Source organism: Chlamydotis macqueenii, chromosome 2 (genome assembly GCF_036417535.1).
Source record: "Chlamydotis macqueenii isolate bChlMac1 chromosome 2, bChlMac1.mat, whole genome shotgun sequence".
NCBI classification, from domain to species: Eukaryota; Metazoa; Chordata; class Aves; order Otidiformes; family Otididae; genus Chlamydotis; species Chlamydotis macqueenii.
The window spans coordinates 36,064,706-36,088,541 of NC_141557.1; the positions used below are offsets into that span (position 1 = coordinate 36,064,706).

General features: G+C 38.2%; 1 protein-coding gene across 1 annotated transcript in view; it reads right to left on the bottom strand.

Moving 5' to 3' along the window:
- Positions 1–23,836, bottom strand: part of JAZF1 (JAZF zinc finger 1) — a 196,006-nt gene that overhangs the window by 24,198 nt on the left and 147,972 nt on the right. The window contains exon 3 of the mRNA XM_086741577.1: positions 7,014–7,210. Within this exon, the coding sequence (XP_086597703.1) occupies positions 7,014–7,210 (197 nt within the window). The remainder of the gene's footprint in view (positions 1–7,013; positions 7,211–23,836) is intronic.

Consider the following 23,836-nt stretch of genomic DNA (forward strand, 5'->3'; position numbering starts at 1 on the left):
AGAGTTTTTGAGGTGAATAACTAAAGTTAGGCTTTTGTGCATACATAAATCCTTGAGCTTGCAACTCCGCAAGTGCAGAATATTTCACTCCAGTCTCACAAAACGCTTGTTACATGTGCAAAGTCAGTCATTCCCCTCCTCAATAAGTATTAGGTGCTAAACATTAATCATGTGCTTAAGTGCACGCGACCTGTATTTGTAGCATGGTTTTCAAAAAGCCATCAACGTGTACTTGTTTCCACTGACTTGTCCTGACTCTCAAGTCTAATTTGAAGCACCTTTAAAATCTTTATTGAAGAACATTTTGCAGTGCACTATCCTTAAAAAAAGAAGCCCACCAGAAAAGAGCAAGCTCTCTCTAGCTGTAGCAGTACTGAGGAAATCTGCATTGCCAAAAAAAAAGCTGTTGCAGATGATGGAATGAATAGAGGATTTAGTGGTTCAGAGTCTACTTTAATTCAATCTAACACGGAGTTCAGAAATGCCACCTGCTGACAGAAGCCAAAGAGATTCTGATATAAATAGCAGTCCTGCTACAAATTCAGATTAATTTGACTACGCACATCCATAAACAGAGAAAGTCTGAGCACTTAACTTCTCCTCCTCTCAGCCCTTAATTAATTTGCAGGAGGGGACTCCTGTTATTTTACATTTCTACTGTCCACTTTAAACTTATAAAGTAGCTTAGCTGAGCAGATCTATTTTTCTTGCTTGATTCTGTTTAACGTGCTGTTACAGCACTCTGCGTAACAGCTGCCTGTGCCATATGATTACTTCATTGTTGAAAGCGTAACATATGGAAACTGTACTGAAATGTTAGCTGCTTTGATACCGATGAAGAGGAATGAGCTTTTGCATTACAACAAGACAACGCATTTTTTTAAACAACTTGAAGTACCAAAAATTAAACACAGATTTAGAATCTAAACCATATTGGTTTCCAGCATGCCTGTTACTCTCTTTCAATGCCCAGTTCCAATGGCTGGTTACAATTGTGTTTTTGATTGCTATTACCAGCAAACAATGGGTGGTTTTCTTTCAACTTTTGCACCCTTTGAAAAGAAAAGGGAGTAGATTCAAGAGGAGGCCCTTGGGATTCCTCAATGAGTTATCCATGAAGGTAAATGCTATACAGCAGAATTATAGGAACGGTATCTCATGTCATTGAGATAATATTCATCAGTTAATAGGGTTTATTGGGAAAACTCAAACTGCTACACAGTGCTTCCCAAAATCAAAGCTCCCACAACAGGAACGTCCTTAAGCAAGGACCAGAAGCAAGGTGAATCCTTACAGAGTCATTTCTGAGACCCAACTGTCTTTGGCAGGAGGAGAAAGGAGATCTTTAGTTCTAATACGCAGACTTTCCTCCCCTGGAAATTAGTCACCCACAGAGGGAACAATGAAGCTCTAAATTATTTCATCAGTAGCAAGAACACTCGTTAAGACAAGAAGCAAGCTGTAATTTTTTGATCACTGTTTTGCCAGTAGTTGCATATGAATCCCGATTAATAGTCTGTGTTGTAAGAATCTATTAATTTTATTGAATAAAAGTTTATATGTACACTATTTTAATCTTAAAAGACACTCCCTAATAACGTATATGGGACATGATTCTCTTTTAATTTAGTTTGTTAACTAAACCTACAACAAACACAAACATATTCAAAATCGTTGTAGATATTTAAGAATGCAGTCACACTAGGTATCAAAGGTACCTTCTAATTATACCAGGCTCTGAAAACACAGGTGAAGACTGATTTTTTTTTGTTTGAAAATATATTGAATTTCACTTTCTGTCTTTAAATCACATAACATATAAAGTCATGGTTCCCTGCTAGTATGATTTACTAGAAAAAAGTTGGCCGATTTCACATGATATGTTCTAAGTGGCTGAAACAGTGCAGCTTTAGGATTACTGACACAGTTACAAAGCGGTCTTGATTTCAGTTTAAGAATATGCTCTATATATCTAAAAAACTATGAAGTTACTATAGATCTACTAAATCATCACTCAAATAGTATCTTCAGATGGTAAATGTAATGGTTTCTACATCAGTAGTACTAACTCGAAAGTCTCAGTCATAGTTTTAAAAAAATTCTTAAAATATTGCTATACTGAATTTTTAGGCAAACTTGATTACAAAATCACTGTTTAGATCTTAGATTCCTTTAAGGTTAAGGTCAATCCTACAGAGTATTTTTTTACCCCAAATTAAAATTAATTATTACTTTCAAGTTCTACTAGAAAGCAAAAAATGAGATTGAAAAGTTAGGTATTTTCTGTGGGTAGAAAACGGGGTCACTTTTGTAAATATTGAGATTGGGCTATTGGAAATTTCAAGGCAGTTTGCCATATTAAGGAAAGTAAAATCTTTCAAATGCAGTCAATCAAAAATGACTGGAAATATATGACTCCCCAGAAAGGCATTTATCCTAATTAATAAGACAAACTGATAGTTAGTCACCTACTTAAATGACAGCTGCAAATCAAAATGGGACTTGCCAAATCTTTCATGGGGTCAGCCGTGACCACCCATGAAAACTTCAGTCTTTCATCTCCTCTACAAATGGAAGGACTGAGAGATGGCCAGCAGCCATTCCAGCCAACCACAGCATCCTCGACGCTCACTGCCAGGACTGATTGCCATCCGCTGCCTGCCATCCACTGCCCAACACAATCAGGCAGTAAGTAGGTCTATAAACCTATTAAAACAGCATAAATGTTAACTTGTAATCTATTAAAATCAAAATAAACAGGAAAGGAGGTCTGAGAGCCAGTTTCTTCAGAGCAAAATGTAATGCTAACTATGAGGTTTTCAAATATTCCAGACTTTTTGGGGGAGTGGGCAAGACTTAGGGTTGAGCCATTAAAAAGCCAGTTGGTAGTATTAAACTCTTGCTTTAGGATTTATAAGAAGGCCAAAAATTCACTCCAGGCTGAAATTTACTATCCCAAGCCTGGAATCGTTTAAATAAAAAAAAAAAAATTGTCATAAATATGGAAGAAAAAACAAACACACACAAAACAGTGGTTTCAGATAATTTTTGGCACTCCTTCAAATGCAAAACTGGTCTTTTTTTTTTTTTTTAAAGCTGGAGACTCATTACTATGAATTACTTTTGTAACTAAAATTGGGACCAGGTTATTTTAATAATGAATTACCAATAAGTTACTATCACTGAACCTTTTTTAAAGCTTTGCAGTATGAAGAGATATCATAGTATTCAAAGGAATGTCAATGCTCTGACTTACACTCAGAAGCCAGGAAATTAGGGGTGGAAATTTCATCTGTGAGCCACACAGATGTATGAAAACATTTTTTAAATTAACAGCATATATTAAAGATGCAATGTCAGCCCCATTTTTATCCATAGCTAGACTTCGTTATTTGTGGGTTTAAAATTGACATTTAAAAATAAGGGCAACATAAGTTTTTGTGACTTGAGAGCTCCTTAAATAAAGAGATATTTCAATGTTTGCAGACTGTTAATGTCTTTCCAAAATAAGCCATGTGCCGGTGCTACTTAGCTATATTTCCCTATCACCCTAAGGATTCTGTATTGCTGATGGAAGCTATTTCTTTTGCAAAACGCCGCCTGCAAACTCTAACAAGAACATTTAAGTCTACTAAACAAAGTCTCCTGGGAGACTCTATTGGTAAAACAAAAACTGGAACAAATTTTCAAAGTGAATTTTCTGCAATCATTAAAGGATGCAGGTCTTAAGAAGAAAAAACTTGTTACAGGAGAGGGAACAAAAAGCCAAATGTAAGCAGACAGCACATGCCAGTCACCCCTGAGGGAACAGAGGGGAAGTACAGAAAATTAACTGCTGCATGTCTACTTGCCCCCAAAACCACAAATGGGCCATTTCAGGGGACCAACACATACAGAGTCTGCAGATAAATACATGTCTACCTCATTACCTGAGAAGAGCCTTAAAGAGCACACTTCTTTGCTGAATATTTTTGCTTCTACATGACACAGAAGAAGGTGCCTTACATATGCATGCAATACTTGCAGCATGTATGTGTGTCAGCTTGGAAGCTGCTCAGCTCTGTCTGCAAATTTGGCCTGTAGTCTTTTGGCATGGATTTTTACTACAAAACTTAACAAACATTCTCTGGAGCCAAACCACCTTTAACTGTTTCTTATCAAATTTCACGAGCTAAGTGGGTTTGAGTCTGGTCAATACGTGGATGAGAGATCATTATATCAAATTACGCTTTGCTGAAAAATGACAACATTAGCTTAAGAGCATCAGGAAATGGCGGGACTTAGCTGTAAGGATGTGCATGAGGTGACTGGGATTCAGGCAGCTATTGGCTTCGCCCAAGAATAAGACCACCGCACCAAAGAAAGACAAGCCAAGCAGCATACTGAAAGCAAGGACATTACATAGAAAACGGGACCCAAAACATCAGTGAGGTTCCTGCTTTCTACCTCGAACAAGAATGGCCAAGAGCCATATAGGACAGACACTCTGCTGAGGGACACGTGTATTTGTGTGCCATCTCACCAGCTTGTAAGGCATCCTTTCTCTCTGGCATCTAATGTGGCACCCTTTTGGAGTTACACCTTGTGCAGTAACAGCAATGCCAGGCACACTGCTGAAGTCTGGTACCCTAACAAAGTATCAAAGAACTGAGATGGGAGATAATAGAAGAGAAACTGCCATTCTGAAAGTTTCATTAATAAATTGGGTCAAAGCAATTCCATTTTATTTTTGACAAAGTATAGAGGATGGGGAAAATTATTATATTTGGATTATAAGAAATACTTAACATCAACCCAGATGACACTCTTGCAAGGAACCTAAGGAAAAACAGCCTCTTTATTTTCTAAAGTTACCACAACATACATGTTTACCTGTATTCAAAGATGAGTTAACAAGAGTTTGCTCGGAGTACAAATCAAACAGGATTGCACAGAAGGAATACAGCAATATTCTTCATTCTCACTGGATGCAGTGAAGGGTACGCCTGTAGGGCTTGAAAGTTGTGTAGGTACTGTGAGGCTGAAATGCAGGACAGTTTATGTACTCTAAATTGTTTCCCTGAAACAGATCTTGCCTAACTATCCTTGGTTTAATCACCTTGCTAGTTGATGGCCATATATACTTGCGCTTGAGGGAAAAGGATTTCCATCAGCCAATAACAAACATGTGAGCTGCCTGTCTAAAATTAGTCTGCTGGCCTTCCTGGACTCCCACTGCAGGCACTGCACCAACAGAAAAAGAAACTCAGCTGTGGTAGGATTCGGAACACCTCATCTACATAAGTTATAACCATCATGGAGAACAAAATCCTATGCCAAGCAAACATTGAGAAAAATTCTGTAGTTATCAGAAGAATTCCAATGCTTACTTTAGGGCCAGAAAAGCTTTTAAGATGACAAAAATCAAAATTCTGAGGTGAGGCTGCTGAAATGCAACTCAGTGGATAGCTAGTTAAAAAAAAAAACCAACACAACTTCAAGAAAGAATATACGGTTTTTGCTACCAGGCTATTACAAACCCTAACCTTGGAACAGAGCTCCAACGGGAAACTTGGAACATAGGGTGCAGAAAGTGGAAGCTGGTATTATTTATAACCTGGCAGGCAGGACTCCCAGAAACTCAGTTAGCCAAAACAAGCTGATTCTCCTAGCTACAGGTAAAACAACACTCAGAGTAACTTAAAAAGTTTGAAAAATATATAAATAATAAAAATAAAAGTATTTCAGTAGACAGATATTGGCTTTTTTTCTTTAGTATTTGATAGAACATGTTTCAAAGAGTACATCGTGAACTAATGTACCCGACAGATGTGCAAAGTTATACTACCTGACCACATCAAGAATTAGCCTTCCCAGGAGGAGCTGTACAAAAAATAAAACAAAAGAAAGCAGAAATTCCTTGACATCTGTAGGATGTCAAGGAAATGAATCAGTTTGCTTCAAACAGGGGACGAGAAAATCTTACTTCTAAAATTTTCTGTGTTACATTAGGAATTATCATTCAGCTGTTTCTTAACATGTTTCCCTTTTTCATATCCAGGGACACACTGAACAACTAATTCATTTCAGAACTTCCAGACAGAGTGTCGCAAAGACTGCAACAACTTTTCCATTTAATCATTAATACTAAAACATTAAATAGCTTATATATAAAACACAGGGCATAGCAGTTTATGACAGCAGGGATGCTCATGTGATTTCCTATTAAGAAGAATGTGTTGAGCCTATTTATTACAGAACAGAATAGATGTATTTTACGCTTTTAGCTTTTTAGAAGGAAATATTGGTATTTAATCTGAAGTGTATCAAAATTATCCGACAGGATGTCTACCTAATGTAAACCAGAGTGACTCCGGTCAAGTGATCTGGTTCAGCATAGTAAGTAATTTTCAGTTTCTCTAATCAGTGAAAACAAAATCCTAGGAATTCAATGCCCAAGAAAATCACTGGAATACTTGTTTTTGAAGATAACACGGATCACTTTTTCAGATATTACTGGTTTTGAACAAAGTTTCCTAATGAAAGTCATGTCTACATGATGACAGCAGCCAAACACTCCTCCCTGTCCACTCACTTATCTATGAATTTAATCCCCCTCACAGAAAAAAAAACAACTTAAAAAAAAGTGAGAGAAAAGGGGAGGGGCAAAGATCCCGACCACTTTTACTTGTATCTTAAACCAGCACTGTACTATGCGCAGAGCTCTCCTACTGACACATTGGAGATCTTTTGCACATTAGGTACTTCTGGTAAGGTTAGTTTCTTCGTGTAATAAGTTCAATTGTGATTTTTGAAGTTCCTGTCCTTCTCTACTTTAGCAAAGAGTTTGGAAACAAATGCTCAAACACATTTTAGAGTCTGCAAGCCAAATGCAAGTAAAAGAGGCCAAAGCTTTTCTGTTTTATTTTTAGGGGTTCTTCTTCCCAGTGCCTCAGAGTATGTCCATTGTTCTCCAAATGCCATGTAGCAAAACTGCTAGTTTATTTGGGATAAACCAAACAGTAGGTGCTTACCTGTAGGAGTACTACTGCGAAACGAAGAGGAAGGAGTGATTGGAGGGGTGACTGGAGGAGTAAGGCTTCCACTGCTGTGGCGAGGTGGAGTAGATACATTCCCACGGGACACTGTGCTTGATAAAGTCAAAGAGAGTTTTGGCTGAATCTTTTTCTTCAAAGACTCCTGCTCACGTCGAGCTGCGTCAGTCATAAACCTGGAACAATGACAATCATGAGGATTAGAGGCTTGAAACACTGTTTCCAAGCAAGCTTTAGATAAAGATAAAGTTAAGTATTTTTCTCTCTTGGTGACCAAATGGAGCTTCAAACTTGGCCATGACAAGTCACTTCACAACACACAGATTTCTCCATCAACAGCTTTACTCCAGTGTTCAAGATCTGGGCCATTTGCTTCTGATTTTGATAGAACTTCTTACATTAAACAAATATTTGCACCATTTGCAAACACAAGTTTTTTTAACTCCAACCAGGTATCAGCATTGCACACGATATTATAATAACTATACTCAATCCTTAACAGTAACTATACTCAATCCTTCTGTGAAAAAGCAGCTGAGTATCTATAATGGAGAAAAATGTTAGGGGCAAATGCATTCAATCTGAAGATCAAAGAGATAGCATGAATTAGATCGTGTAGATACATAATTTCCAACTTAGGATAATCACATCCTTTTTTAAAAGGTTTTAGACAATGTTGCCTGACTTAGATGTCCAATTAAATTGCAATTCCTCAAACCGGAGTTCCCAGCTCCTGAAAACCAAATGAGCTCTCTCTGTAGAGCTTTGGTACATGCTGCTGAAGGCCTAATGCAACTCAAGGTTCATCTCTGCGGGATGCTGAGAGGGAATTCCACCAGCACAACACAAGGTGTGCACCAAAAGCGCAGCAATTCCAGCACTGCAACTTTTTGCATGGGATCTCTCACTTGAAATAAAAATAGCTTTTTTTTTTTTTACTTTTGTTCTGATTCCTTCTCAAAAAAGAACAATTGAAGTGAAAAAGACCACTTTTATTCCAAGTGCCTACACAGAGCTGCACCAGAATACCTGATACTGCATTATGCTGACATTTGAAGCATCACTGCTGGCATCTGTATTAATCCTCACTTGAAGGGACTGGAGTTCCCCCACAATGAGATCTCTGCAACTCAGACTTCATGCACTCAGCATTCAAGCAATATTTTAATCCTTTCTCTTTCCCCTCCACTGCATAAGGAGCCAGGTTGAAGGATTCCTAAGAAGACAAGCTGAAGTAAATCACCTTGTCCATACAGTCCTCTGTCCTTCATGCTAAAGTACAAACTATGCCTGTCAGTGAACAAAACAATATGCACTAGCATGTGATACAGAATAAGTTGTTACACCCAGACATTTGTCCGACCAGGTTAGACAGAGTAAACCAGGTTTTAGCCGACACACGAGCTTTACATGATGAGCTCTCGCAACCTTGGCAAACCATGAAGGGTGCATTCATTCAAAAAGGTGAGAATGCGGTACAGATGGTATGCGGCACTCGCCTTGAAGTCAGCTGTCACCCAGAAACTCACATTTGCAATCCAGTAAGGAAACAAAATGACAAAAATTACCAGCAATTATTTGTATTGGACTAAGTGAGGGTGACCTGGCTTTCTTTCAATAGTCACACTCTCCTCAGAGGAGTCTAGGAAAGAGAATGAGGCATACTCGAGGATAGAATGGGCCACAGAGAACATGTCTGTGGAGGAAATAGTGAAGATGCTGAGTTGTTGTATTGGGTGCAGGTGAAAAGGTTTTGGTAGCGAAGGGGACTGCAGGGTGAGAAGAGGCCAGGGTCTGCCTCATGCCAGTCACAACTGGTTTCAGCCAGCTCCGCAATGGACTCACCACAACACTGCTGAGCCCATCAGTGAAGCTGGTGGCATCTCAGTGAAAATATATTTAAGGAAAGGTAGAAAGTGCTGGAGGGAGAGAGAACGAGGGACACAGGAGGAAACAATGAAGGAATGAGAGAATAACAAGGTCAGAGGAGCATGAGGTGCTGCATGGTGGAGAGCAGGTACAGCCCCACAGGTACCGCAGCCCATGGGTGACCAACATCAGAGAATAGGACAAGAGTGACAAATGAGGGGTGGCAGAAGAAATGACTGCAACCTGACCCTCACCCCTGCACCACTTGTTGCCCCACCGAAGTGACTGAGTGTGGCCTGCAGCTGTAGCAGGAGATAAGAGATCTCCAGAGTGAAGGTGAGCCTGGCAAAGGGGAAGGAAAGGTGGCTTTTCTCCCATTTAGTGTTTTAGGGATTTTCTTTTGTTTGTCAATAACCAATACTCAAATAAGTAATTAAATATTTAGGCTAGTTGCCAATAAATTAAGTTAAATTCCCCATGTCAAGTCTGTTTTGCGCCCATGACAGTACTTCACAAGTCATTCTCTTATTTCAGCTCATGCGTTTTCTTGCTCCTGCTCCTACTATTTTTTCCCCCATCCCGCTGGGGTCGGGGGTATTGGGGTGAGCGAGAAAGTGGCTATGTGGGTACTTGGCTGCTAGCCGGGGCCAACCCACCCCTCTACCAAATTTCTTGTCATGTGACAACTGTATTTGCTATGTGACCAAACTGCCTGTTGTGTGACTTGACGTTCCTTGTCATATGAGAAGACATGGAGGCAATCCCTGATGTACATCCAGAATCCAACAGACAGGGAGATCCACCTGAGGAAGAGCAGCAGACCCTGAGGAGGGGGAGGCAGAGGGAATACTGCTGCACCAGTCATCTGATTCACAGTTTGGATTCCGCCATCGGTATGAAGGATCAGTCCACGGACAGATTCTGCAGACCACAGTATCACAACTGCACCGAACACAACCATCAGGTCACACTGGGTCTCACAGCAACACATAATATCTGCCACAGCATCTACAACATAGTGCTGTAGGACAGTCCGGTTTCTTCTCTGGGCCTCAACCAACAGTTTAAATTAGTATGAATCACGATATTCGTTTAAGCTCCATAGAAACCCAACACTTCGTGACTGCTCACAACACACGGGCTCTTTGGGTGGAAGCTGGGTGGATTCTACTGACCACGAGTCCAGACCTGACCGCGCTTATGGAGAGACCTCTGAGAAAAAAAAAGCTCTTGTGGAACAGTAAGGGATGCATAAGGAATAGGAAGGGAGAAAGAAAAAAAATGGGCGTTTAGGCCTCTGTGCGAAGTATGAAAGAAAAATTTGGCCTAGATATAAAAAAAAAATCAGCTCCTTTTCAAAAGAGATTTGTGTAATTTAACACAGCCTCAAAACACTGAGGCATAAAATTTTAAGTACCATTAGAGCAATAAAGATGTATCCTGTCCATCCATACCATGAAGGCATTAATAAGTGGATCTCTGCCATGACATACAACATCAACACTCAATCCACAGACATTAATAAACAGGTGTATGACACGATGACTTATCTTCTTTGAACAGAAACAATACATCATGTCAAACCCAGATATGGCATTTTTATGAAGTTAATATTTAAAAAGGAGATATCCATGGTAACAGTTTTGTTTTAAATTTCTCTTCTCTAAACAAGGGTGCAGATATTATTGACAGAACAGTCCTCAAACAGAAGTATAAATTTAATTAAAGAAAAAAAGGTAAAAGGATCTTAATAAAATGGGCATTCAGTACACATTTGCTTTCCTCTAACTAGGAAACATCTAATTCACTATTTTTTAAATTTTCTACTATGATTTATGCTTGCTTCTGGGTGGGAAGCCTTATTCCTTAAGAAAATGTTATGACAGCATTATAAATCCTTGAAAACTTGGAAGATAACTTCAGTAGTGAGATATTAAAAGCAGCAGCATGAACACTGCTATTTAATAAACTCAGCCACAAATAACAATGTTAAAATAATTTTGAGGTATAACCAGTCTGGTTGAAGTCCATAAAAATCAGGAAAATTTGAAGTTGTAGCTGAAAATTCTCCCTGTCCTGTTAACTCGCTCCCATTTGGGCTAAACATGTTTGGTATATTCCAAATGTCGTTTGTTGTCTATACAGTGAACCTGAGCAAAATGGAAGGCAGCATCTGTTGAGAAGTTCAGTATCACAAGTATGCAATTAACCTTTTCAGATCTCCAAGCAGTCCCATACATGTTTGCTGAAGCACTGGCAGTGCTATGGTTTCAAAAAGAAACTTTTCTAAATGGATTAAAATAAAACAATTTTCAGCATTTTAACTGAAATGCAGTATTATACTTGTGCCTAACTATAGTGGTGTTCTTCAAAGCCTGCAATATAAGCGTTTTAATGATGGGTATAGAATGACATTTCCAACTAAGGCTTTAATTTTCATGTTGAAGGTACATTACGGCTGCAACATCAAGTGCTCGGAAATGAAACATGCTGGAATTAAGGTTGAATATTGGTGTCTAAATTACACAACTGCATACAATTTTCCCTGCCTCATTTAAATGCACAAGATGTGGGAAACAGAAAATGAACTGTAACTAACAAAGGTTGCTGTAAGACCACTTACGTTAAATCCCATCTGCTTGGCTTAATAGTCTTTCTCATAATCTTCAGATTCATCTCCTTGCTGAGCAAATCTACCTTTTAATTTTCAACTCTTTCTCTTAACTCCTCAACTCTAGTTCCATCACTATGCAGATTTTGGTCATTTTCCCTGTTGCATAGGATTGTGTTTACCCCTCCTAAGCCTCTCTCTCCAAATCCAATATACCATGTAGGTGCAGTGGAACAAGGAGAATCATTCAGTTCCCTGCCATTCATTGGGTCTGTTTTGAGAAGCATGGTGCTTATGTCCTTTTTGCAGATGGTTCATAACATCAGGGAGGAGCCCATTGCTTAGAAAGAAATCTCTTCTAGCCCCATTTTTTCTTTCCTCACCTTTCACCTTCCTAATCATTCAACTCCCTGCTCAAAAACACGTAGGTGCAATGATTTCTGAATCAAGTGCTTGCAGCAACTTTAATAAACATGAGCAAAATACAGTATTTCCCCCTCCTCATTCCCTGGAATGGTTCAAGTATTTTTATTGAAACTTTCCCAAGAAATTCAGCCTGAAGGAGACACCCAGCATGGAAAATTTCAGCCCAAACAGCTGAATGTTGGCAACATAATAAGCAACTGAAACAGTCTTATAATGGAAAGTGTTGCACAACCTTCCATATAGGTGGCAATATAATACAAAACCAGTGTTAGCTGTTGTTACCAACATTAAAAGTCACCAAAAAAAAAAAGCAGAGATGCTCAAATTTAAAAAAGCTTTTAAAAATCAAACCTTTGCAATGTTTTTAAGTCCTGTCACACTCAAAAGCTTTGGAATCAAGAATGAACAGAAGCAGAACACAGTCTCCCAGAAATCTCTATTATAGTGTGTACTGTTTCAGGATCGTGCCCCAGTATGACTCACATGACGATTTCAGAGTTAGTTTATCAGAAAACTCTTACTACACACAATTCTGAAACAGTTTAAGAGCTGTGGACTCATAGACCCAGACTGAGGGTAAGGGTAGTTATAAAAGTGAATTGCAAACAAACTGAAAATTTTTATTTGAGATCTTACTTGAAAGGCAAAAAGCCAAACAGGTTGCCCTACAGACTGTATCTTCTTAATAATGGTCGTAGGGGTATGAGGTGCCCTTTCCTCCTCTTCCCAGCACTGACCCAACACTTGGTCAATTTCAAGACTGACTGGAAAGAGGAGGAAAAAAATCCATTCTGCTTTATAGCAGATTTGTACCTTGTATGGCTACCTTCTGGTTGTATTATATTCAGATCAAAAGTGGCCAAACTTACTTGACAGATGGGGCACACACTAGCTTAACTACATACTGAAAGCCGCACATTAATTCTCCTGCTACTCTTTACACCTATTAGAGCAAGGTGTTGGTTATATCAGCTTTTCCCCTCCATCTTTTCCTACTTTTGTGTCAAGATATTTATGCAAGTCTCTGTTAGCGCTGTACCAAGAGAAATAAAGAGGTGGGGATGGTAATTTTAGCTCCCAGTCTTCCTCATCACATTAGCAGTGTTTATGGAAAAAGAAAAGGCTAGGATAGAAAGCACCTCTAGTTCCACAGTATTTTAAAACTTTGGGAGACCTCTACTTTGAAGAGGGATTAGAAGGATCCACTTCTCAAGGTAGGACCCCATTTCAGTAGGGTGAAACTCTGTGGACCCTGAAATGCACTAGTCAACTCCTTAGTCAAGAACTGTCCTCCACACCCTTTGCTGCTGTTACAAGCAAAGAAAAAGCGACGTGGTTTGGTTTAGCTAATGATGGGAAGAGGAGACAACTGTTAAGTTGAATCATTATTGGGGTTAAGGAGAAATCTGGTGAAATCTCAACGGCAGGAGCTCAGCAGTAGGTTGTCTTTCTCCTGGAAAGGATGAAAGGCTTTTCTCAGTTGAACTTCACAAAACTCGGCCAAAGCAAAGACAATCAATGTCCCCAGTAATGCCTTGCCACACTATTTATGTGATAATGAGGAAAGAAATACATGAGCAAGTTTCATACCATCCATTAACTCAAATTATTTGATGAACACCCTTGAGCACTTTCACATACCATTTTTTGTAGTGAGGGGGAAAAAAAGTAGTATTCTGCAGCTCTGTACAAACCCTTCTTGCTTCACAGAAGCTATCAAGCATTTTTTTCTTTAGAAATCTTCTGTTACAGTTTTAACAAAACTCTAGACATGTCAGTGTGAAAAAGCCCTGTTAAAATGAATGTATAATCACAGACTTGCCTCCACACTATTTAGATTACAGAGTATTTGCATAGTGCTAAAGCATATGGTTTATACAAAACTCCCTTTTGCTTGTCTTGTTTTTTTTCTAATTTCACAAAACCTATCAAACATGGGGAAAAACAGCACAAAATAATAATCCTCTCACAATTATTTCCCCAAACCTGTATCACATTTCACAACCGGCCATCACCAGATCAAATAAATCATTCTAAGTTTCTAGAAATAATAGTTTCAGCCCAAGATATACTGTAGAAACACCACACATCTAAGTTGGACTTCAACATGCACATTCATCTGAGATCAGGTCTTACATAGGAATTCAGTGTGCATTCTCAGCACCAGTCATACTCAGACTCATCTACTGAGACATTTCCCTGCATCCTAAATAAGCAGTCTTTATTACAAACTGATGAGTATCTGAGAGAGACGGCACAGAATCAGATTTCTTTTTATTATTCGTCTTAGGAATAATTTATTGCTGGTATAGTTCTTTCATTTCCATTAGTCAACTCATTTTCTCAAGATGTAAAAACATTATAACCACAGAACCAGCTATAGCGTGATACAGATTTTTCTGAGTATGTGCATCTTCCACAGATGTAGTACAGATTATTAGGATGCACATGTACCTTAAAAACAAAAGTTAAAAGCAGACTTTGCATTGCATTTTTGCCTTCTCACTGAAAAGACTCGAACACAACATGCAGTCATACTCATGTTGCTGTCAGCAGACTCAAGGCTGCAACCTTAGGAAATCTGTTCAACATGAGCAAGAGTTCAGTGGCTTTACTTTAATTGCCTGCTCTTCACACATTCTTAAAAGACACAATAAGACACAATAAATATCTACCAAGAGGGTATTTTGTGCTTCTAGCATGGAAAATTGATTCAGAAGATTAAGTAATTTCATATTTAAACATACGTAAGTGGAGCTAATGGACGGTAATATGCCAAATAATCTATTATCACTCAAACATAATAAAAATAAAGCAGCAATTACCTAACCATCCCAAACCATATACTTGCCTACAGTAAAACATGTGTGTTTACTCACTGTTGATCAATACAAGCAGTGCTAGAAGTACTGGAAAGGAATTTAGTATCTCTCTTGATTTCAGTAATACACAGACAAAAACGTCAGTGTGAATTACATTTCATATTTAGGTTAACATAAATCCCAAACATAAGCCCTACTTTCCTATTTCATATTTATTTAATTTATTATATTTATAGTTAATATATTTATTTTAATATTTTCTGTCCTTTTCTTTCTGTGTTTTTGGTTTTTTTTCCCTCCTTTATTCTGTTAGCACCATGCTTACACTTATTTGTACTATATCTATTTTTCACGGAGCACCAAGGTAGTCTTTATTTTAATTTTTTTTTTTTTTAAAGTTAAACCGGTGCTGTATGTTCCTCCCACCATAAAAATAGCTGTTTATTTAGAAATAAATATTCTGTTTCGAATCTTCCAAAGAAGGAATTTTTTTTTTTTAGGTTTTCATTTGTTTGTTTTTTAAAAAAACATGGTATTTTGTCTGTTTCTTTCTTGAATTTGTATAGGTCATGCAGCAAATGCAAAATCCAGGACTGCATTTTACTTTACATTTTTAAAAAATTGTCAGAAAAAATGCACACTAAACAGATAACATTAGAAGAGTAACATAACCAGGACAGATGCATTCTTATTTTAGATATTTCATTCATAATGAAGATTCATTACTTATCCCCTAGACTGATGACGGGGACTCGAGAAGAAGTCCTCATCATCTTTCTGCCGTTGTTTAAAAATAAACAAATGACATTTCTATGTTTAAAAGCAACAAAATTAGAGCTTACCAAAATCCACTTGAGAGCACAACAGTAATTTCCAAAACATTATAAACATACTGCTAGTTCTCTTCCGTTCCCCTCCCACTCCTTCCCCAGTTTTTTCCACCCTATTTTGAAGTAAATAAGAGAGTTTCAGAAAGGAGCTATAACTTACTGCAACTTCAAAATTCTGTAATTTCCATGGAGAGAGAGGCAATAGTTAAGCAAAAGAGACACTTCAAGAAGGAAGGCAACCGCTCTTTGGTGTGATATTGTCACCTCTGTTAAAAATAAACAAGAGTTTAAAAAGTTGTGATCACCCTTCCCAAGCACATCCGATCGAAGCACTCACTACGCTGTGCTCTGCCTTGACATCAACTGATTTCCTATCAAACTAGTTCCAGAGTTTTGCCATTGGCAAAAAAAAAGGAGCATTCGGATGGTGTAAAACACTTGCAGATTTTCTCACAGTTGGGACAGATTTGCAAAATGCTGCAGCAAACCCCTGCCTTTAGCATAACGTAGCAGTCATTTCAGAAATCATCCTCCCCGCATTTACTAACAGGCTTATTAGGACATTCATCAGCCTTGGCTTTGCTTACGGCCATTAACGAACAAACCAGTCATCGCCTGCTGTTAACAACAGATACTTTATGGATTATTGCTTAATTAATTGTTGAATATAACTTCATGAATCCTTACATTCCAGTCCATATCCTCATTAATAGACAAGAATAATGCAATGCCTCATGGCCATAAAATGTTACGTAGACCAAAATGAGAATCTTAGCAGGCATCAATAATGCGAAATACAAAGGAGTATTTGTATATTTAAAGTATTTATTAAAAGCACCTGATTTTAAAAATGCAGATTGACAGTTTTTAAATTTGCATCTCATATACAAAACTCTCAAATTAATTTTCTTAGTGTGGAGTTACTATAATAACTAAAGATGGCATCTTTTCAGTAATACTCTAACTTAACCTATCAGTTACTCAATTTACATATATTAAAGATTGTTATTTCGCATTTTATGACTTACTAGATGACTCTGTGCTTTCACATGAATGAAGTGTAAAATTCTTGAAGGTAGAGTAAAAATTTAACTTTTATTTTAGTGAGAGGAAAGTGTGAGGGAGTTAAATTGTATTTGCCTTTTTATTTGTAGAAATTGTAAACTTTAATAAATTTCCAGTCTCCTTAGAGAAGATGGAATTAAGCTGCTCACAGAATAAAAATAAGGGGTCTGTATCTCCTAAGTTTGACTCAAATCTCAAAATAGTTCTTATGTGGGACTAAGCAGTGTACCAGCCCTGCTCTGGCTCTCTGTACAGGCTCCAGTATTGTCAAATTGCCTAGTTCCAGTAGGATGTTTTACTTTACAGATGTACTTAACCTAAAATATAATATTTTTTTTCCATTACTAGTCCACCCTCTTTCCTTCTTGAAGAACTTATTATAACTATTTATATAAAAACAATTTCTTTCAGTCAGCCCTACATAGAAATAGATCTGTGTACGCATGAGATGCACTTTTACTGTTGGACTTGGTTTGGTTTTATTGATGCCTTCAGGACTTTTAGCTTTAAGAAGCAGGGAACTGAAATGTCAAATATTTTATTCCTGTAAAGTTCCATTTCTGTTCGGGTACTCTTGTGTCATTTCGTACCGAGTTCTTAGGAGAATTCAAGTCAACACGCAAAGACAGATTCAGCAAGCAATAATTTAAAAGTAGATATTATCATGAAGCATTGCCTATTAGCCATAGGGATGTGTAATATCAATCTGCATAAATAAGCCAATCTTTGGTATTTTAAACAGTAGCAAACACATTAATCAACACATTTTTCAGTCTTTCAGAAATGTGTTAGATACTGTCTGCAGCGGCTCCTCCAGCAGCACTGATACAGTAAGCAACCCAGAATACCCATTCAAAAAAAATATTGTAAAAAGAAACTGTAGTAATAAGTGGCATAACAGATTAATTCTTAAAACATATAGATGCTGATTTTCTTTCAAAGACAAAGACACCAAAGTCACTTACGATGCATTCACGGTTCGGTTTTATTTTTAAAGAAATACTAAATCTGTTTGGGAGAACATAGATACAGAATATGATCCTCTCATTGAGAAAGAGCATTCAGCTCAAAGGATGCTCTCCCAAGCTTAAAATATAAGTGAGGAATCAGATGGAAAAACATTTTTTGAAACTGATTTATGAATCTGTATTCAGAGGACTGGGTGGGGTAAAGCTTATAATGGAAAATTGCAGCAATCTTAACATTAGGAATGTGAAATGTCTGGTCTTAATAAACCAAATTTTCAGGCACCATGAATTTTTTGGAAGGACGATTAGCAACTTAAAAACAAACCAGTCCCACTAAAATGGCAAACTGAACATTCCCGATCCTTCAGACTCTGCTGCAATGAGTCACACATCCGTAAAAAAAGATACGAAAGATTCCTCCTAAAAGGCAAGAAAGTTCAGGTGAAGGTAGACAAGGGAAAGTGGAGAAGGAAGATGATAATCATCATACATATTTTTGCTCTTTCATACAAAAGGAAGAACGACCTCTCATTTCTGTAATTATGTGCTATTTTAAAAATGTACCTTTCTACACTTGAAGCTGATTTGCCTGGAGGAACAAATGACTGACAAAGTTAACAGTCCATTATGTAATCACTGTATTAGTAGTTTGGGGGGCGGGGGGGGGGGGGGGGATGGGGGGATGGGAAGTACCTAAGAATCAAGAAAAACTCCCGAGATGCCATTATTCTGCTGCGAGGTGTGAAAGCAGAACATCTATTTGCATTTTGAAATTTTGTCCTCGTTAGTCCCGGGGTGTGCTATGGTACCAGACCCAGGCACGTCTCTGAGAGCAGTAAATCCCCCAGTTTCGCTCAGTCTAACAGAAACCATTCCCTAGCATCCCTCGCCAGCAGCCAGCCTCCCACCTCCAGCTCGGAGTGATCTGATGAAACCAGGGAAACCCTGCTAGGATGCGGAAGAACAGGACTGACATCTGAATAACTAACAATGCGCTGCCTCTCAGGCAGACAGCAGGGAAGTTCCTTCAGTGCTGTTTGATCTGTTTCACCGGCGTTATTGCAGAAAGCCGGTTTTTCATTAGGTAAGAAAATAAAAAAAACAAAACCCCAAGTTGAGATGCAGCCTGCTAAGTGAGATTACAAATGCACCATAACACAATGATTGAATAGAAACTAGATGGTGTAATACAGAAAGGCCTAAGATTTGCAAGTGGAAAAAAGTATAAATGACTATTTTAATTAATTTCCTAATGTAAAACACAGCTGTAGTAATGTTGGCAAATATCACCTGCTTGTTTTAAGTTTGTTAAATGAAATCATGCTCTTTAATTGGGTCTTAATGGACAAAAGTATGTTTTATTTACTTTTTATTACAATATCAGCATTTTAACTTTCAGTTTACTCGTGCAAAAGTTTTATAAATTACTTGAATCACTTAAATCTGAATACTATAATCTGCAGTTACAATGTACCAGTTTGAGTTTCAACAATTAAATGCCTTTTTTGTGGACTCCCGCTGCTATGTGAACTAGCTGTAGGCTATTAAAATAATGAGTCCGGACTGAGTCATCTGATCTCAGCCTTGGTGCAAAGCCCGAGGAAAAGGACTTAGCCCACAATTCCTAGTCTGTTTACCAGACTAAGCCCAGACTGCTGGAAGCGTTACCCCCGCGCTCCCTTCCCCCCGCCCGCCGCCCACTGCACTTTGCCCGGGGAAACGCGGTGTCACAGCGCCCTCTGCAGGCGCGCAACGCAACCCACCGCCGCCGCCCCGCCTCACCGCCCGGGCCCGCCTCACCGCCCCGCCACCGGCCTCGCCTCGCCTCACCGCCCCGCCACCGGCCTCGCCTCACCTCGCCTCAGCGCCCCGCAAGCAGCTGCCCTACTTACTCGCCCTTCGTTAACAGTCGCTTTTTCCAAAAGGATCTGGAAAGGGCTGTAGGCCACGTAGGGCGGGAAAGGAACTCGATGTGGGAAGGTGGAAAGTCTGCGTCAACAGCATCTGCGACTTCGGGATGCCCCGAAGATCTCACTTTTTTTGAAGTGTGGACTTAGGAAGCCAGGCAATGGGAGGAAAGGGGACTTGGTGGCCTAACAGATCCCCAACAGGTCCCTTGCGCCATGGCTCCAGTTTGCATGCCACAAGAATACCACAGGAGATCTGAACACCCCAAGGGTGCTTTAGGTAATATGGCTTCATGCAGCTCCATAAACGTGAAACTCCGCATCAGGTAACAGCGATGAGGAACAAAACCTAAAATCTTCACCTACTTCACCTTCAGAAACATCACCAGCAGCACTCGTCACAAAGGGAAGAGAAAAAATGTCTGACCTCTCACATCCTCCAGAGGAACCCAAAAGCACTGGCATTCACTTTTTATTTTCAACAACACAGAATACGTCTTCCTACAATGTCAGCGTATAAAATACATACACATAGCACGTGCACATGGTGCTGCCTAAAGCAATATCCACTCCGGCTCAAACTCCAGCTGGTATCCAGGGACCAATATATTCTATATTATTTTTAACTTGGTTCGTGTGCCAAGACATATCATTTATCAACTGCCTTGATCTTTCCACAGTTTTTGATGCTGTATGAATATGTAAAGGAAAGATAATTAAACAGAGAGCTTTCTCTAATATACCTCCAAGTTTTTTTTTGGTAGATTTATCGTCATAATTTCCACTTATGACTCTTCTGGAAAAGATCAGGGCTCTACCTTTTACATTTCTTTTTTCTTTACACTCCAATTACATTTACATTATCAATCCATACTTGCATTTCTGCTTTACTCCCCAACAGCTCTGCTCCACCCAAGGGACGTGCATGCTCTATGCATTATCAATAATGTTCCACCACTCCTTTTGACTTAGAATCTTTTTGATCTCAGCCCTTTCCATTTCACACCTCTGCTCCAGTTTAGGTCTTCTGCCCTGACTAAGAACCTATGTCGTGAATTTAAGTATTGTTACTTCTACATGTGTTCGGATATATATACACACATGCACACACACGTGTACACATATCACTATTATAGACATACATATGAATTAAGTATATGTATGTATATTAAACATATATGTATATGTTTTTTTCATTTTAATAGACAAGTGAAACCACTGCTTTTGAGGACCAAAATAATTAAATAATGAAGTTCAAAAAATTTGTGGCCAAGACAATACAGCTTTTGGAGACCTATTACTCATGTAGCACATACCTAACAGGATTCAGCACACACAACAGAATTATCAATTTGTGTGATTTCCTGATGCTTATCTAAAATAAGCCCTGACAAAATAATCTGTTTTGAGAAGACCACCACAGCATTTATATAAAGAAAGGAGATGTTCTAAGCCCTGTAGTTTCACATTTTTTTAACATGGTTTAAACTCTCTAGAAGTTTGCAGATATACTTTGAGAACATCTTAAAAGCTCACAAACCAGAAATCGGAAAAAAAGAAACTTAACTATTACTCAAATTCTGAAATACCACAATAAACTGTGATCAGGTCTGACATTATTTTTTAATTTCTGAGGTTGTCAATAATGAGACATGATACCATGCATGCAAAACATTCCTCTGCATCCCCTTCTGCTTCTAGAAAGGCTGGCAAGCAGAGGGAATATGTCAGAGAAAATTCAGAAACGGCCCAAAACACTGCTACCACTTTCTCCATTCTTCAGTCAGTGCATAAGCCGTTATGCCACGGTACCTTCCAATGCATATTCAAATTCTTGTTTTATTTCAACTACCTGCAAAAAGCCAGTCTAATAAAATGCTTTAAATACCAATTTCTGCTCATCCTATGTAGATCCTAACCCACACCAACAACCTCTGTGCAAACATTAGCCATTTTTAATAGCTGATCTGACCAACTAAAGGGACTTGAAACCTCTGGCCCTCTCAGCTAGCACAGTGGTTCCCACAAGAGTATGCTTAGTGGTTCCTTGATGGTCTACAAAATTATATTAAACAGTAGTTCATTAGAAGCCAGAGAGTAAAATTTGGTCCATTATGGTCTAAGAAAATACTGAGTGTTGACTCTGGTCTGCTGAACTGCTACACAGGAGAAAGGCACAGGGCCAGGGTTTGCTAATGCTTCTGCCCTGAGCATCATATGTGAGCCTCCACAATCGCACTTCTCAGCTGCTCGTCTCACCTAAAACCCTGACTTGGCCCAAGCAGACCCTCAGCGAGGAGCAGTCCTCTCACGCCAGCAACGTCACATAGAAAGAGAGAGCACTAAAAGGCAGACAACAAAATACCTTCTTGTTGCTCGCTTTTGACAAGTATTTAACAAACTTTGCTTTACATATTAACATAGGAGTCTCTTTGGAAATGAGAGGCCTTTTAAAAAAAAAATCTGAGATTTTGATTTTCAGATTTAATTTCATTCACAGGGGCTAAAAATCTATTAAACCTTCCCACACCCCTTCCTGCTCTGTCCACCTTCCAGGTCTGCTTTGGCATATTCCTGCCACATAAACTACCCACCAAGTACTGAGAGAAGGGGGAGATTCATGTCCTTTTCTTTTTTCCCCAAAACCTATGTCAAGCAGCAGAGGAGTCATTTTACAACATATAGGGCTGGAAAACAACCTATGGACTGCTGTCAATATATGTAATTAATTGCTACCCCTAATACTTTTCATTCATTGATCAACATCTATAGTAAAAAACTTAACACTTTTTGTATGGTACACTGACACAAAATACTTGCTTCTTGCAAATCTTTAAGCAAAAGCTTTTAATCTTCAAATTATTTAATCCAAGTCTTTAAAAATGTTTTAGCTATTTCTAAGGCCTGCTCCTTAAATTGATTTTTTTTTTCCATTTCTATATTTATCAATCAAAAAATTCTAAAGGCTGTTCTATTAATACGATCACGGTAGAGCTCACATCATGGTTCAGAACGGATTTTTAAAACCTATTTTCTAGAGTAATTATGAGATAAAATGATAATAAATATGTCACTTTATTTTTTGGAGCTGACTTCCTAGAAACTCTGAAAGATGGTTCTTTTATCAATCTTTTACAAATAAAGTGGGACAAAGAAACATTTCAAAGAAGGAAGAAGGATTTTTTTTTTTAACACCCGCAAATGCAAAAGTTGTGTGATGAACTTTCTTCCCTTAATCATTATCTTTTTCCTTCAATGCTAGCATCCCTTTTTCTGTCCAAACTAATCTTATAAAACTGTTTTTCATTCATGAAAGCTGATTTTTGCTTGCACTGCCACTTCTTTATAATAAACTCTCAGCATGATTGAGTAATACAGGAACAGTGTACATGCAACAAATTTTACTCGAGAACTTTTAAAGCTACTGGGATTTTCTGGATCACTCATGTAGGCTTGCCCCTTGATGCAGACCCTTTTCTATAAAGGGAAGAATTCTGAAATTGCCTCTATAGTATTTTCCTATGTGAGCTGTATGTGAAAGCTCACATATAATCAACTAGAAGACAAACTCCTTTCTACTCCCATAATAAATCATATCTATTGTGCAGCATAATTGAGAGGAAAGAATAACAAAATCCTATATGCAAGGTTTGTATGTTTTTTTAAAAGGAAGGTCTGAATTTTTTAAGGCAAAATATGAATTTAATAAAAATATGAACGTTAACGAAAACTATGAAAGTAAGTGTAATAAAGGTTATTAATTTAAATGCAAAAAAAAATCTTACATGCGTTTTGGTATTGTCCAAAAGTCCTATGTATCTTTTAAAAACAAACAAATACAATGAATTTTTCAATAGCTATGGAGTAATTACTGCAAAGCTGTCAAACACTTGACCCTACTTTGATAACACTAAGTGAGATTTTCAGATTAAATGTATTAGAATTAAGCTGGATATTGCAGAACATACTCCTGAGCTGGAGCATTCTTTACCCTAGCAGCATCAAAAGACTAAATAGACTTAATATTTTTATTTGCTTTTGCTGCAAAGTATTGTAAAGCACTGTAGTCTACCAAAATGAAAAGTAAAAAAAAATTAAGAAATATGTATTTGCCATAGAAACTGTGACACTTAGCACCAAAAGTTAAACCCCTCCAAGTTAACTCCTTCCCACTTAGGTAATAAACTTCACAGTGATACAGGCTGATCTATTTTCAGGGGGGACGTAGCAGCAACTTGCTGGAGCTGCTCAGCACCATTTTTATCCTCATCTCCCACTGACACTGGAGTAATTGAAAACACTTG